This window comes from Anabas testudineus, chromosome 7, assembly GCF_900324465.2.
Source record: "Anabas testudineus chromosome 7, fAnaTes1.2, whole genome shotgun sequence".
Taxonomy (NCBI): domain Eukaryota; kingdom Metazoa; phylum Chordata; class Actinopteri; order Anabantiformes; family Anabantidae; genus Anabas; species Anabas testudineus.
Window position 1 is genome coordinate 8994 of NC_046616.1, and position 16300 is coordinate 25293.

The 16300-nt window shown below is 41.0% G+C and overlaps 1 protein-coding gene across 9 annotated transcripts in view; it reads right to left on the reverse strand.

Moving 5' to 3' along the window:
- Positions 1-1378: 1378 nt before the first annotated feature.
- The window catches only part of cdk16 (cyclin-dependent kinase 16), a 38780-nt gene continuing 23858 nt past the window's right edge, over positions 1379-16300 (reverse strand). For 8 of the 9 annotated variants that reach the window (XM_026367138.1, XM_026367139.1, XM_026367132.2 and 5 more), the window contains 6 exons: positions 15313-15418; positions 8296-8338; positions 8101-8191; positions 7922-8020; positions 7295-7395; positions 1379-4679 (listed from right to left, as the gene is read on the reverse strand). In XM_026367138.1, the coding sequence (XP_026222923.1) occupies positions 4626-4679; positions 7295-7395; positions 7922-8020; positions 8101-8191; positions 8296-8338; positions 15313-15418 (494 nt within the window). In that variant the 3' untranslated portion in view covers positions 1379-4625. The remainder of the gene's footprint in view (positions 4680-7294; positions 7396-7921; positions 8021-8100; positions 8192-8295; positions 8339-15312; positions 15419-16300) is intronic. The other variant, XM_026367137.2, reaches the window with a different exon arrangement.

Sequence of the window (16300 nt, forward strand, 5' to 3'; positions counted from 1 at the left end):
GGGGGTAACACTTACAAAAAATTTAATCTGCCTAATTACATGCAAACAATACGAAGAAATGGCACTCGGTCCAAGCCTCTGTCCTGGAGAGCAACAAAAAAATGATCAGGGACTCACAGATGCAGGGCAGCAGACAAAATGGATAATGAAACAGGACACAACACAACAGAGGGGCCTCAACAAGACAGGGTCTGGTTTGGTTTAGCATGGTGATGGCCTGTGCACTTAATTCAAACTTTCATTTCCCTAACCCTTAATTTCTAATCCTAACACTAATTAACTAACTAACTGACTCTCCACACCAAACCACTCAGTTGTCGGACAATACAGGGAGAGTTATTGAGATAAATAATCTCACTTAAGCCAAACCAGAAGACAGATGCTATAACACCCAATTTTCTCTAAGACACTTGACATTGACTGCAGTAGTTTTTCACCTTCGCACTCATTGGATTTTTCATACTCATTTGTTTCTATGAAACAGTAATCTCATGCCTATAGAACACCAACAAGAAGAGCATTACAGTACATCATCACAGCAGAGACAGGTATTGGAGCAACAAGAACTACAGAAAAGGGATAGATAGATTTACCCAAATCATTTAAACCATGATACCCAAATTATCATCAAGTTTAATGACAAGTTAAGTGAGGATAATAATGAAGGCCTGCAGTTCTGCTAAGGTAAGGACAAAAAGCCCCAAGCTAACCTAAAAAAAACTCCAGTGACAAAGAACGTGTGGTCAGGGTAAGTCCCAGTGAACAGAAAGACTCACTTTGCAACTTATTTAGAACTAAGATGTTAATTATTATTATTTTATTAATAAGAAGCACAAGCAAAGCAAACATGGATGTACTTAAAGAAGGTGACACAAATCTGTACCTCTTGGGGATGGAATATAAAAAACACATATTTTTGTTTTTCTGTGAAAAAAAAAACAAAACAAAACAGTAAAACTATTGGACAAATACGTCTCTGTCAAATATAAAATAAATAACCACAGATAATAATAAATAAAGAATTTTAATTTATCTTTATATACCATAAATACATATAGTAAACAAGATTGTACACAATAACAAGATATACTTTATTTTCATACTTTTACTTATATTTCAAGTACGCAGATCAGTTATAGCATCAGATACGTCGCAGTGCAGTTTCTGGGCAGATGGAAGAATTTAGAAAAAAAAACAGCATAGAAGTAACTGGAAGAATCATCATCCCATCATGCATTGCAGTATATTGTAGATAACTTTGGTTTGTACAAAACTAAGCATTAATTAGGAAGCAGAGAAAACAGCATCTGGACCCAAACACACAGCTCAGAAAATCTGACACAAATATCTTTAATACAAAAAGCAATCAGACATTAGGTTTGATGCTAACAACCACCACCACCACCTCTCCAATGAGTCTGTTTATTATGAAAATCTCAAGTTAATGACAGATTAATCTTCAATGTTTCTGATTAAATATTTTAGCACACTTCATAATGTCAATGCTGATGCTGATAAAACAATATCAATCAGCTGATTCTAGTCCAACATTATTCTTTTTATACACACACAAAAAAAATACTTTGTGATGCAGCTGCTGTTTTACAGTTAAACACTCACAGAGACCATAGATCAATGGGACTCACATTAATTGCTGGTTTCATCTGTTTAGTGTCTTTGACCTGTGAGCTGCAAATCATGTAAAGTAATTGTACACTAAAATGGTGAAAGCCGTCTTATATTTAATACTCTCTCTGTATTATAAACCCACTTATTATCAACTTCACCCCAACTTCAGTCACTTGCTGCTATGAGAAGGAAGCATCCAAAATCAGACATGACCTTCTGTCCCAACACCCAGTCAAAATTATGTTACCTTGTTTACACTGACTAAACCTGAGAATAAACCTGCTCCTGAGACAGTTTGAGATAATTGATGTTTATAGAGGATCCTAAAAAATAGGAACAAAGAATTGCAGATCTACTGAGTGTTGTCATGACTTAAACCACTTCATGTTCTTAATGAAAAATCCAGATGAATCAATGAGCTGTGAATGCACATCAGATTTTTAGTTTCAGATCTAAATGCTGTTTTTTCTGCAGTTGAACAGCAGCTGAAAAACAACACAACACTGCAGCGTGCAGATTTAAAATCTCTGATCATCACTAACAATCAATAACTACACATTATTACTGTAAACCTGGATTAAACTACTGACCACAACAACCGTTTGTAGTTACATTCAACAGTCATTCATGAACACTCTGCATTATCTCTTGATTTGTAGCTTCGCTGACACTGTCCCCGTTAAATCCCAACATGTTTCAACACATAAAACTGTCAGAAATAATAATTTCACAGCCACCTCCTGTAACTTTTACAGTCACAAGTGGATTTAATTCAGATCTTGTTTCATAAAAATACATTTTGTTGTTTCTGTTTAATTTTTATTATTTTATTAATTTTATTTATTTTTAACTGTCCTGAAATGTTGCTGTATTCTTGCTCAGATGGTTCCTTTAACGTAAATTATTCCTTGGTTTGTTGCTGTTTTCTTCCAATTTGACATTACTGAGTTCTGATGAAAGTTAATCCACAGATGAAACAATATGAATTAAAAGAACTGTATTATTTTATACAGTTTCTAAAGTCTCATATTCAAACATGTACATGTAACAGTTTTACAGCAGCTTTAAATTCCACTGACTGAAACATCATTAACACTGATTCACCATTATTGTCCTCTTAAAGATGTTTGTCTATTGCTAATGTTTCTTCACAGCTGAAAAAAGAGATTTTCACATCAGCAAAAACTGTTTAAAGTCATTCTAAGCTTGGAAAACAAATACATTAAAAACACCAAAAATGTGCTTGCAAAGACTCATTTGTTGGAAGAGACTAGAATTTGAAGACAAACTAGCCAAAACTGTTTGACTAAGCCACACACCCTGATACTTCAGCAGGTGATTTCTCACAGAGCTCTGAATCACTTCCCAATGTTAGTTTGTTTTTTCACACAGAAAAAACTTTAAGTTACTGTAAATTACTCGTTTCCTGTCAGATGACTGTCGTCTATCAGTGAAGTTTGGAGACATAGTCGCTGTTACCTACACAGTCACACATTCAACATGACGCCCAGATGGATCCTGCATTGATTTAGTGCGTTGTTTGTGCATGTCGTCAAAAATTACATTACTGATGCACAACATGCAGTGCCACATAAAAACCACTGGAGCAGTACGAGTCCAACTTAGCAGCAAGTTTAAATCAACACAAAAAAGCAGTAAGAGTTGTAAAAAAAAAAAGTGTAAAGTTTGCCCACGACTACTCACATCTACATACCAACAATTAGATAATTTATCTCCAACACCATGGCTTCGGTTTCTGTTGTGCAAAGCAAGAGGCTCACAAGAAATAAATTCTGCTGTTTAGGGATGATTGGGCCCCTCATGGCAAAACTTTAACATCGGCAGACAAACTATGAATTATGTGAAAGAATTCACCTGTTACTGATGCATATGTCTTTGCAAACAGCCAGCCTGTCCTGGTTCACAGCAGTTTCAGTGACAATAAACAACTTTCACAACTTTTAAAAATAAAAACTATTAAATAACTGATACCTCTTGTTAAAATAAAATTCTGTGATAAACAGCAGCTCCTCAGACACTGTTTACTGCCGAGTATTACTGTGTATATTTACAGTATATCTCTACAACAGTATTAAGTGATGAGACACACATGCAGAAAGACAGAAGCCACTTTCACAATGAAATAGTCCTAATGTTTTCTGTAAATGTCTAATTAAGCAAACGTGGCTTCTCGGGGTGTCTGATTCATAATAAATAACACTGGACTAGAGATACTTTACTGCTAATGTAAGACTCTGCTATGGCAGACTTATACAGAACTTTAAAGAACAGCAGTTTAAAAATGTTTATCAGTGTTACATGTAAAACTAAATCAAACCTGTATTCTGTCAGATCCAGTTTTATTTGCAGTTTATACTAAGGACTGGATAGAAAACATGTAGAAACTTCTGCTTCTAAAACAACTGGGGTTTTTCCTGTACTAGGAGTATTTCTTGGGGTTTAAGGACAGAGGAAGTCATATGTCGACTCTAAAGACCTATTTTGGAAATAAAATGTGTTGTTTATTCAGCTGTTTGAGGTCAAAGTGATGAACAATTATTGATCAGTTCTTTGATGACTTTTGTATTTTTAAAAAGACATCAGCCAACACCTGTCACGTGTGATGTAATCAGTCTAAGTCTTGTTTCATCAATGACGTCACTGGAATTGGGTCTAACAGCTGCTTCAGACAGGTGTTTGCACAGTTAATCCAGGTGTTTCCAGGACCTTTTTTGTTTTTAACCTGTGCAATGAAAATGGAAGACGGGTTGGTGCTGTCCTCTGATGAGTCAGACGGATGCGGTCATTATTGCATCAGCTTCTTTTTATCTTGACAAACAGTAATTTCACAGTTCAGTTTGTTTCCTTCTCTCTGTGTTTTACATCTTGTTTCCCTTTGCAGCAGACCCTTTGCCCCTTGGTTATGGGGGGAAAAAAAAAAAAAGAAAAAAAAAAAAAAGAAAAAAGAAAGAAATCCGTCCCTAAAAGACCAGGCTTCACCTTCCTGTGATGTCAGAAGAGCAGACTCCGCCTCCTGCTGGGACTGTTTCCTGTAAAAAAAATATATTTTAAATAAATAAATCAACTCTATCATCTTATATATCATTTAAATTTTAGTATTTGTATCATAAACATGTACCATATGACTACAAAAATAAGTGAACTATTTTTAGTTTTCAGGTTTTCTGCATCATTTGGTCCTGAACTATGATCTGATCTTTGCCAAAGTAACAAAAATCAACCAACACAATATTTCTAAGCTGATAAAATACAGTTCTGAACTTTTTAAAACAAAGTGACGGTGGAAAAAGTGTTTAAATAACAGGGTGAGTCTTTGGCACCGATAAGCTAAATAAGTTATTCTGTAGCTATGGATCAGACCTGAAAAACATCCAAAAGGAACTTTGGATCCTTCTTCCTCACAGAACTGGTTCAGCTCAGATAGATTCCTAAGACATCTAGTGTGAATGTTTTTCTTCTTTTCATTCCACAGCCTCTCTGACTGGGTTACTAAAAATGGTGGATTTTGTGTCTCTGAATTCCATTCCATGCCAGAGCTATTCTTCCTCTCTCTCTCTCTCTCTCTCTCCCTTGTGACAGCTATCCTACTTTGTGGTCCTCATCACGGGAGGAGGCTACGTGGTCCTACTGGCTGGTTGCACCAGAAAACTGCTGCACTGTCCCTGATCATGTTCGGTGTGTTGCTTGTTATTGTTTACTATCCTCTTTCCACTCACCCCAAACCAGATGGGGCAGATGGGCACCCACCCTGAGCCTGGTTCTGCTGTGAGCAATATAGTGTATGCGGTCTAGTGCAGTGAAGAACGCTCTAAGCTGTACATTGGAGAAACCAAACAGCCGCTACACAGGAGGAGTAACACCTCAGAACCTGAATCAGCTGTTTACCTTCATCTTAAGGACAAAGGACACTTTTTTAAGGACAGTGACGTTCACATATTGGACAAAGAAGAGAAGTGTTTTGAGAGAGAAGTCTTGCATGTGCAAATCAACACTCCCTCACTCAACAAAGGTGGAGGACTTAGACACAACATGTCTCCTATTTATCATACTGCCCTTTCATCCATCCCCAGAAAGATCAGGACTAGTTCACATATGCACCACGTTGGACACACTTAAACCATTTTAGCTGTTAAGAGGGGGTGGGCAGAGGTGTGACTATTACATCCTTCACATCTTCCCCTTCCATTGTTTCACCTAACGAGCCTATTCAGGCCAAGGGGTGGAGTGACACGAAACTTGGAGTAAAAATTTGTGGGCTCCAACCAACTATCTTCAGATTGAAGAAGCTACTTGGATGAGTAAAGAAAATTTCAACCTAACAAGAAGGACGTTCAGTTACCATGACTCAACTTCCAAATAACATCATACCAACAGTTAAACATGGTGGTGGTGTTTAATGGTCTAGGGCTGTTTTGCAGCTTCGGGACCTGGATGACTTGCCATTATTGATGGAACCATGAATTCTGCACACTATAAGAAATTCCTGAAGGAGAAATTAATATTAGTTTATGACCCCAAGCTAAAGTGCACTTGGGTTATGCAGCAGGACAATGGTCGAAACACACCAAAGTCCATCTCTGAATGGCTAGAAAAACAAAAGATTTTGCCTAGTCAAGTCAAGACTTAACTCTGATGGAAATACTGTAAGATGACCTTAGACATGCCAGTAAAGAATCATTCCAAGTTATCACTAATGTTTGATTGCACTTGTTGCTGCCAAGGGTGGCACAACCAATAATTACAGTGGCAAGAAAAACTTTGTGAACCTTTTGCAATTTCATGGTTTTCTGCATCAATTTGTCATAAAATGTGCTCTGATCTTCATCTAAATCACAACAATAGAAAAACACAGTCTGCTTAAAATAATACTAATAATACTGTTTTTATTGAACATAACATGTAAACATTTGTAGACAGTCTGTCTTACCGTGGACACATGAACATCAAGGCTTTTGGAGATACTTTTGTAACCCTTTCCAGCTTAATGCAAGTCAAAAATTCTTGATCGTACAGTAGGTCTTCTGAGAGCTATTTTCTGCAAGGCATGGTTAACATCAGGCATTGCTTCTTGAAACCAGTAAACCCAAAACTGGTGTTTGTTTTTAAAGGGCAGGACAGCTTTCAGCAACACATCCAATATCATCACACTGATTGGACTCAAGGTTGGCTCACTCCTGGCTCCAATTAGCTTGGAGAAATCATTAGGCTAGGGGTTCGCATACTTTTTCCAGCCTGCACTGTGAATGTTTACATGTTATGTTCAGTAAAAACATGAAAACATATAATCTTTGTGTAGTATTATTTTAAGCAGTGTGTTTTTGTATTGTTGTGACTTAGATGAAGATCAGAGCACATTTTATGACAAATTAATGCAGAAAACCATGAAATTCCAAAAGGTTCACAAAGTTTTTCTTGCCACTGTAATTACTGGTTGTGGCAGCAACACTGTATGCACTGTATGGTTAGGGGGCAATTGCTTTTTCACATAGACCCAAGCAGCTTTGTTTTCCTTACTGAAATCATCGTTAAAAATTTTGTTTTTATTCAGGTTATCTTTGTGTAACATTTAATTAGTTATGCGAATCATTTAAGTTTGAAAAATAAGAAAAATATTTTTGTTTTAATTCAGGAAGGGGACAAATACTTTTTCAAAGAACTCTACTTCCTGTCGGATTGAATTCCATACAGCAATCATCAAGTCTGGTCTTTGCACATCCATCACTGTCTGGTTTGGTTGCTTTAGCACTGCAGGGCGATAAAAAGATGTCTGTCACAAAATAACCTTTTCCTCTATGGAACTTTAAAAAATGGTTGACATTGGTGCGAACCAATCACGTTGCTCAGGTTAGGGTGACACACACAGCCGATTGTAGAAGTATCAGTTAATGTTTGTGCTACTACAACTGTGCACAACATCAAGACCGGGAGCAAGATAAGAAATTGTTAACAGAAACTTGAGGGACAGTGTTACCAAAGAAGATATATTGGCTATCACCACTGATCTTTTTTACCATCTGAACCAGTGCCATCATTTAGAGGATGCCTGTGTTTCCTGTTTCAGGTGTTTAGGGAAAGTAAAGTCATCCTGAGGCATTTTAGGACTGTACAAGAAAATCTAAACCAAGGTCTGAAATAACATTTTACACTCTTGCAGTTAAATAGTGATAGTCATAAAAACATTATTTTATAAATTAAAAACTACTACGAAATAAAAAGGTAGAGAACACTGGCTCTAGCCAACCTGCTGACCTGGATCAAGTGTGTGTTTTACCTGGCTCAACTGTCTGTGTGTTGCCGGGGTCAGGTGTTGCTGTCGGTCTTGTAGTTTCCTTTTCCAGGTGTATCTCTGGCAGACTGAAGATGGACATTGCTACAACAAACACAGTGACATCACAATGAGTGACATCACAGAGTACACTAACACAGGGGTCAAAGTTCAAGTTGACCTACTGTCAGGAAGCGACATCACTCTATTTCCAAGGTTAGTGAAGTAATGATGTTTCATCGACTCTTCTGCTGAGATCCTCTTCCTCCCTTCAAACTGCATTTAAACAGTTTCAATTAAAATCATTTCACCTAATATAACCTAACCTAAAATAAAAATAAGATGTTACATCCTGTTTGTGAGATGAGACATTTACTGACCTGCAGAAACTTTGACAACAGCTCCACACCTTCACTGCTGAGCCTGAAAAACAACACACACACATAATTTGTTGCACTAATGAGAACATTAGTTCATGTTAAAATCATTCATCATCTTTAACATGCACCCCCCCGACCCTCTTATTCAATTCAATATTCAGAAAAAACTTTATTAATCCCAGAGGGAAATTGTTTGCCTTGTTACAGTTGCTCTCAACTCAGACAGAAAGAAAAGGAACCACAACCAGAATAACATCAATACAGGAAACTTAATATATACACAGTATATGTAAGATGGATAAAATAGATGAATGAAAATAGGTCAATATGGTAGTCCAGGGTGAATTGAAAACAGATATATGAAAAGAAATTTTCTGTTCCCCTTTCCCTTGCAGAGGGGGGAGGAATTGAACATTTTGATGGCCACAGGCAGAAAGGATCTCCTGTGGTTCTCTGTGGAGCACTTAATCTTGATCAGTCTCTGGCTGAACATGCTCCTCTGTCCAGCAGCACACTGTGTAGTGGATGGGAGAGCTTGTCCAAGATTGAAAGAAGTTTGGACAGCATCCTCCTCTCAGCTATACATGTAGAGGGTCCAGCTTCATCCCCAGAACAGAGCCAGCCCTCCTCGTCAGTTTGTTCAGCCTGTTAGTGCCACCTTCATGTTGTGGCCCCAGCAGACCACAGCATAGAAGATGACACTAAAACCACAGACTCATAGAACATCCGCAGCATGGTGCTGCAGACATGGAGGGACCTGAGCCTCCTCAAGTACATACGACTGTGAGCCTTTTTGTACAGTGCTGATGAGTTCTTTGTCTAGTCCCGTTTGTTGTCCAATTACACTCCCAAGTATTTGTACTGGGATAGGACCTCCACTGTATCCCCCTGTATAGAGGAAGGGGTGACAAGATTCCCAGAAGTCCATCTCCTGTTCCTATGTTTTACTGATGTTGAATTGAAAATTGGATTGAAGATGGTTAAGTTCACAATAGTCCACCACTCCCTGGTACTTTGTGATGTGAAAACTGTCCCCTGTGGGGCACCTGTGCTACAGAACACAGTGTCAGACACACTTAACACAGTTCTGCAGGCGGACATACTGGGCGCGGTTGGTGAGGTAGTCCACAATCAACCTGTGGCGTCAACCTGCATGTTTTTTAATTTCTCTTCCAGCATTGCAGGTCGGATGGTGGTAAATGCTCTGAAGAAATCAAAAAACATGATCCTCATTAAGCCCCCAGGCTTGTCCAGGTGGGTGTAGGTGTGATGGAGGAGATGTATGATGGCACCACCCACTCCAAGTTGGGTTTGTTAGGTAAACTGGAGGGGGTCAAGTGAGGGTTTGACCAGAGGTCTGAGGGACTCCAGGATCAGCCTCTCAAAAGCCTTCATAATATGTGAGGTCAGAGCCACTGGGGTGTAGTCATTGAAGACACTGTGACATGACTTCTTATTCATGGGAACTAGGCACGACTTCTTCCACCCAAGAGGAACTCTCTCCAGATGCAGACTGAGGTTGAAGATGTGTTGTTGAGATGTTGGAGAACACCACATAGGGTAAAAATAAATCAAAATCTACATTGCCCTCTGTGAAAAAGTGTTTGCCCCCCCCTGTTAAAATATAACTTAACTGGTTCATCACACCTGAGCTCAATTTCTCTAGCTGCACCCAGGCCTGATTGCTGCCATACCGGTTTGCAATCAAGAAATCACTTAAATAGGACCTGGCTGACAAAGGGAAGTAGACCAAAAGATCCTCAAACGCTGGACATCATGCCGAGATCCAAAGACATTCAAAAACAAATGAGAAAGAGAATAATTGAGATTTATCAGTCTGGAAAAGGTTATAAAGTCATGTCTAAAGCTTTGGGACTGCAATAAACCACAGTGAGCCATTATCTACAAATGGGAAAAACATGGAACAGTGGAGAACCTTCCCTGGAGTGGCCGGCTGACCAAAATGACCCCAAGAGCGCAGCGACAACTCATGCAAGAGGTCACAAAAGACCCCACAACAACATCCAAAGAACTGCAGGCCTCACTTGCCTCAATTAAGGTGAGTGTTCATGACTTCACCATAAGACAAAGACTGGGCAAAAATGGTTTGCATGGCAGAGTTCCAAGACGAAAACCACTGCTGAGCAAAAAGAACATAAAGGCTCGTCTCAGTTTTTCCTGAAAACATCTTGATGATCCTCAAGACTTTTGGTTGGGCTGTTTTGCTGCGTCAGGACCTGGAAGATTTGCTGTGATAAATGGAACCATGTATTCTGCTGTGTACCAAAATATCCTCAAGGAGAATGTCCGAATCCAATTGAGATGCTGTGGCTTGACCTTAAAAAGGCGGTTCATGCTCCAAAACCCTCCAATGTGAATGAGTTACAACAATTCTTCAAAGATAAGTGGGCCAAACGTCCTCCACAGCGCTGTATCAGACTCACTGCAAGTTATCGAAAACGGTTGATTGCGGTTGTTGCTGCTAAGGGTGGCCCAACCAGTTATTAGGTTTAGGGGGCACTTTTTTACACAGGGCAATGTAGTTTTTGATTTATTTTTACCCTTAATAATAATTAATTCATTTAAAAACTGAATAATGTGTTTACTTATGTTATCCTTGACTAATAATTAAATTTGTTTGATGATCGGACACATTAGAGTGTGACAAACGTGCAAAAAAATAAGAAATCAGTAAGGGGGCAAACTCTTTTTCACACCACTGTAGCTGGGGAGCACAAGCTTTCAGCACCTTTGGGCTGATTCCATCTGGCCCTGCAGCCTTTGTGGGGTGAAGCCTGTTCAGCTCTCTCCTCACCTGATTTGCAGAGATGGACATCATGTGTATCGTGGCTGTGCGGAGAGACTCAGGAGCGGTTAGTGAATTGCAGGGGGCTCTGCAGCTCAGCCTGGAATCTATTGAAAGAATTATTACATTTGTTGGCCCGGTCCACAGTCCCATCAGTTGCCTGACTGCTGAACTTGTAGCCAGTGATGGTCCTAATTCCCCTCCACACCTCCCTAGTGTCGTTATGTTGAAGGCTTTGTTCCAGTTTCCTCCTGTAAGCCTCATTCCTGATCTTAACAAACAGCAGTCTCTGGACCATATTCGCAGCCTCCCTGTCTCCTGACCTGAATGCCTTCTTTTTATCATTCAGGGTGGCTTTGATGTCCTTGGTGACTCAGGGCTTGTTGTTGGAAAAGCAGCAAATAGTTTTAGTAGGTACGTGGGTATCCACACAGAAACTATTGTAGTCAGTGATGCAGTCTCTCAGTACATCAATGTCCTCACCGTGAGGTTCACAGAGAGTCTTCCAGTATGTAGCTTCAATGTGTTTTCTTTGTGCCTATAAAAGTGGAACTGTAGATGACAGAGTCAGAGAACACTGGCGATGTGTTCTCTCCATGCTGCATGTAGTAAACCTGAAATGAATCCTCACGCTGTTGTCTTAGTTTTGATTATTGTGAGAAATTTCCACAACACCACTTAGGAAGCCACACTGACTGACAATCAATTTCACATGCTGTTGTGCAAATGGAAAAGACAACAGGTGGAAACTATAGGCAATTAGCAAGACACCCCTAATAAAGGAGTGGTTCTGCAGGTAGTGACCACAGACCACTTCTCAGTTCCTATGCTTTCTGGCTGATGTTTTGGTCACTTTTGAATGCTAGTGGTGCTTTCACTCTAGTGGTAGCATGAGACGGAGTCTACAACCCACACAAGTGGCTCAGGTAGTGCAGCTCATCCAGGATGGCACATCAATGCGAGCTGTGTCTGTCAGCGTAGTGTCCAGAGCATGGAAGCGCTACCAGGGGACAGGCCAGTACATTAGGAGATGTGGAGGAGGCCGTAGGAGAGCAACAACCCTTCAGCAGGACCGCTACCTCCGTCTTCGTGCAAGGAGGAACAGGAGGAGCACTGCCAGAGCCCTGCAAAATGACCTCCACCAGGCCACAAATGTGCATGTGTCTGCTCGAACGGTCAGAAACAGACTCCATGAGGGTGGTATGAGGGCCCGACATCCACAGGTGGGGCTTGTGCTTACAGCCCAACACCGTGCAGGACGTTTGGCATTTACCAGAGAACACCAAGATTCGCACATTCTCAACTGGCGCCCTCTGCTCTTCACAGATGAAAGCAGATTCACACTGAGCACATGACAGACGTGACAGAGTCTGGAGACACCCTGGAGAACGTTCTGCTGCCTGCAACATCCTCCAGCATGACCGGTTTGGCGGTGTGGGTCAGTAATGTGTAGGGTGGCATTTCTTTGGAGGGCCGCACAGCCCTCCATGGGCTCACTAGAGGTAGCCTGACTGCCATTAGGTAGCGAGATGAGATCCTCAGAACCCCTGTGAGACCATATGCCGGTGCGGTTGGCCTTGGGTTCCCCCTGATGCTAGACCTCATGTGGCTGGAGTGTGTCAGCAGTTCCTGCAAGTCAAAGGCATTGATGCTATGGACTGGCCCGTCCGTTCCCCACACCTGAATCCAATTGAGCACATCTGGGACATCATGTCTCGCTCCATCCACCAATGCCACGTTGCACCACAGACTGTCCAGGAGTTGTTGGATGCTTTAGTCCAGGTCTGGGAGGAGATCCCTCAGGAGACCACCGCCACCTCATCAGGAGCATGCCTAGGCGTTGTAGGGAGGTCATACAGGCACATGGAGGCCACACACACTACTGAGCCTCATTTTGACTTGTTTTAAGGACATTACATCAAAGTTGGATCAGCCTGTAGTGTGTTTTTCCACTTCAGTTTTGAGTGCACCTCCAAATCCAGACCTCCATGGGTTAATACATTTAGTTTCCATTGATAATTTTTGTGTGATTTTGTTGTTAGCACATTCAACTATGAAAACAATAAAGTATTTAATAAAAATATTTAATTCAGTCAGATCTAGGTTGTGTTATTTTAGTGTTCCCTTTATTTTTTTGAGCAGTGTATATATATATATATATATATATATATATATATATATATATATATATATATATATATATATATATATATATATATAATTAGAGTCCCACAGCCAGCAATTCAATGTCAGGGCTACAGGCAAGCTCTTCCACAGTTACATGACCAGAATGGCTCCACCTGTTAGATATTAGTATTATAGTATTATTGATGAGAATGGTAAGCTCCCCTCCTCTCCCAATGCTGAAATCGTCTATATTAGATCCTTTATGCCGGCCGCCGTCAGTAAGATCAGCTGATCCCGGGTTTAAACAAAGGAGCTGTCTCCATGGTGATGAAGCTGCCGCTGCGCTCCAGTCTTTCGGATGAGTGAAAATATGAATCCAAAGATAAAAATGGAGATAAAAACTCTCTCGAACAACGTGGTCTGAGAGAGTATAACTTAATTTCCAAAACTAGTTACTTATCTTCGAAAATAAATATAAATAAGAAACTAAAATAAAGAAAAAACATCAAAAGGAAGAGAACAACTACAACAGACTGCTGCACGGTTCAAGCATGCGCACTATCATTTTTATTCTGTATTATCAGAATCAGAATCAGAGACATTTTATTGCCAGGTGCGATAAAGGGCATTTTACAGCACTAGGAATTTGTCCTGATGTTAGGTGCAGACATAGAATAGAATAGCAGGATAAACAAACAAACGTAAATACGCATATTCACAGTCGGTTGGGGGGGGGGGATTTGTGCAGAGGTTATCTGGGGGGAATTGGGGAACTGTTCAGCAGGCTGACAGCACCAGGGAAGAAACTGTTCTTGTGGCGTGAGGTCCTGGTCCTGATGGACCGGAGTCTCTTGCCAGAGGGGAGAGGTTGAAATAGTGCATGGCCAGGGTGAGAGGGATCAGCTGCAATCCTGGATGCACGTCTCTGGGTCCTGGAGACGTACAGGTCCCGGAGTGATGGAAGGCTGCAGCCAATCACCTTCTCGGCAGAGCGTATGATTCTCTGCAGCCTGGCCTTGTCCCTGGCAGTGGCTGCAGCAAACCAGACTGTGATGGAGGAGGTGAGGATGGATTCGATGATGGCAGTGTAGAAGTTGGTCAGCATCTGTTTTGGGAGGTTGTACTTCTTCAGCTGCCGCAAGAAGTACAGCCTCTGTTGAGCCTTCTTGGTGAGGGAGCTGATGTTCTGCTCCCACTTGAGCTCCTGGGTGATCGTGGTGCCCAGGAAACGGAAGGACTCAACAGAGGTGACTGGGGTGTTACAGAGGATGACAGGCTGGAGGGGGGCTGGGTCTCTTCTGAAATCCACTATCATCTCCACTGTCTTGAGAGCGTTGAGCTCCAGGTTGTTCAAGCTGCACCATGACACCAGACGGTCCATCTCGCTCCTGTAGGCTGACTCGTCTCCATCGGAGATGAGGCCAATGAGGGTGGTGTCGTCCGCGAACTTTAGGAGTTTGACGGACTGGTGTCCAGATGTGCAGTTGTTTGTGTATAGGGAGAATAACAGAGGAGAGAGGACGCAGCCTTGGGGGGATCCAGTGCTTATGGTCCGGGAGTCCGAGACATGCTTCCCCAGCCTCACGAACTGCCGTCTGTCTATCAGGAAGTCTGTAATCCACCTGCACAGTGAGTCTGGCACGTTCAGCTGAGAGAGTTTGTCTTGGAGCAGAGATGGAACAATAGTGTTGAAGGCAGAGCTGAAGTCCACAAACAGTATCCTGGCATAGGATCCTGGGGAGTCCAGGTGCTGGAGGAGGAAGTGGAGAGCCATGTTTACAGCATCGTCTACAGATCTATTGGCCCTGTAGGCGAACTGCAAGGGGTCCAGCAGGGGGGCTGTAATGTCCTTGAGGTGGGACAAGACAAGACGCTCAAAAGACTTCATAACCACAGAAGTCAGGGCAACGGGTCTTATACAGCCTGCTGGGAGTCTATTCTGCTGGACGAAAAAAACTTGGATGGTGGCTGAGACTAACTCATCTGAAAGTCAGACTGGATTACTATTGTGTTTAGTATGGTAGTGTACCTGACTATAGTACTGTAGTGTACCTGTGTGTGGTACACTGTATAGTGCTGTGTACCTTGGAGTGTGGTTACTCAGTGTCTCTGCTCTGTATTGAGGGTAGTTGTATGTCATAAACTCCTCATTGGAACTGATCCCAGGCCAGCTCTGCTCTGTAGGGGTACCTGTAGTACACAAATATAAGGTACCATATCATGTACATAAAAATGCATAAAATACACAGGACTGTAGACATTATGAAACAGCTGTGCAGAAGCAGTGATCAGGGCTCCGCAATAATCTTTTTTCACTGGTACAATTGGTGTTTCTTACTGGATTGTTTAGAAGCAGCAAAACAGAATTTAGCACTTATTTTGACAAACAATGAAACAAATCCATGCTTTTTCCATCCTAACTTTGTTACAAATGCTTTGGTCATAAATAGATGATTTAAATAAGTCAATCAGACTGTGTTCCGTTTTAAGACATGGAAAAGTTAGGCCATTTATAGGCAATTTTCCAACCAGGTCATTACAGTTCACAAGGGAGCAGAAATTATTGTTTTTGCTGCTTGTTTTGTTTTTTGTTGTCGTTTTTTCCTCTCCACTGTTGCCTAAAGCTTGCTCAAATAGGATTGTTCGGTTTCGTATGTAATTTTCTATATAATTATACTCTGTAAGGTCTTAAACCTTACACTGTAAAGTGCCTTGAGATGACTTCTGTTGTGATGAGTTGGCGCTATACAAATATGATTGAATGAATTGAAAATTATGTCTTTCCTGCACATTTATGATAATTTATGACTTTTGATGAAATCCTATCATTGGCTTTTAATTGACAGGGTTTCAGTGCTGTTAACTGAAGTTGAACGTTGTCTCATTTCACTATGTACTGCTTCAGCTATATGTGGTTGGAATGACAATAAAGCTTCTTGACTTGACTTGACTAGCAGCTACCAGGTTATCAGCAGCGTATGCCACATGACTGCAGTGTCCTGGGTTGGAATCTGTCCCAGGACATTTGTTGAATATGATTTCCTGTCTGACATCACAAGGCAAAAAAAGATT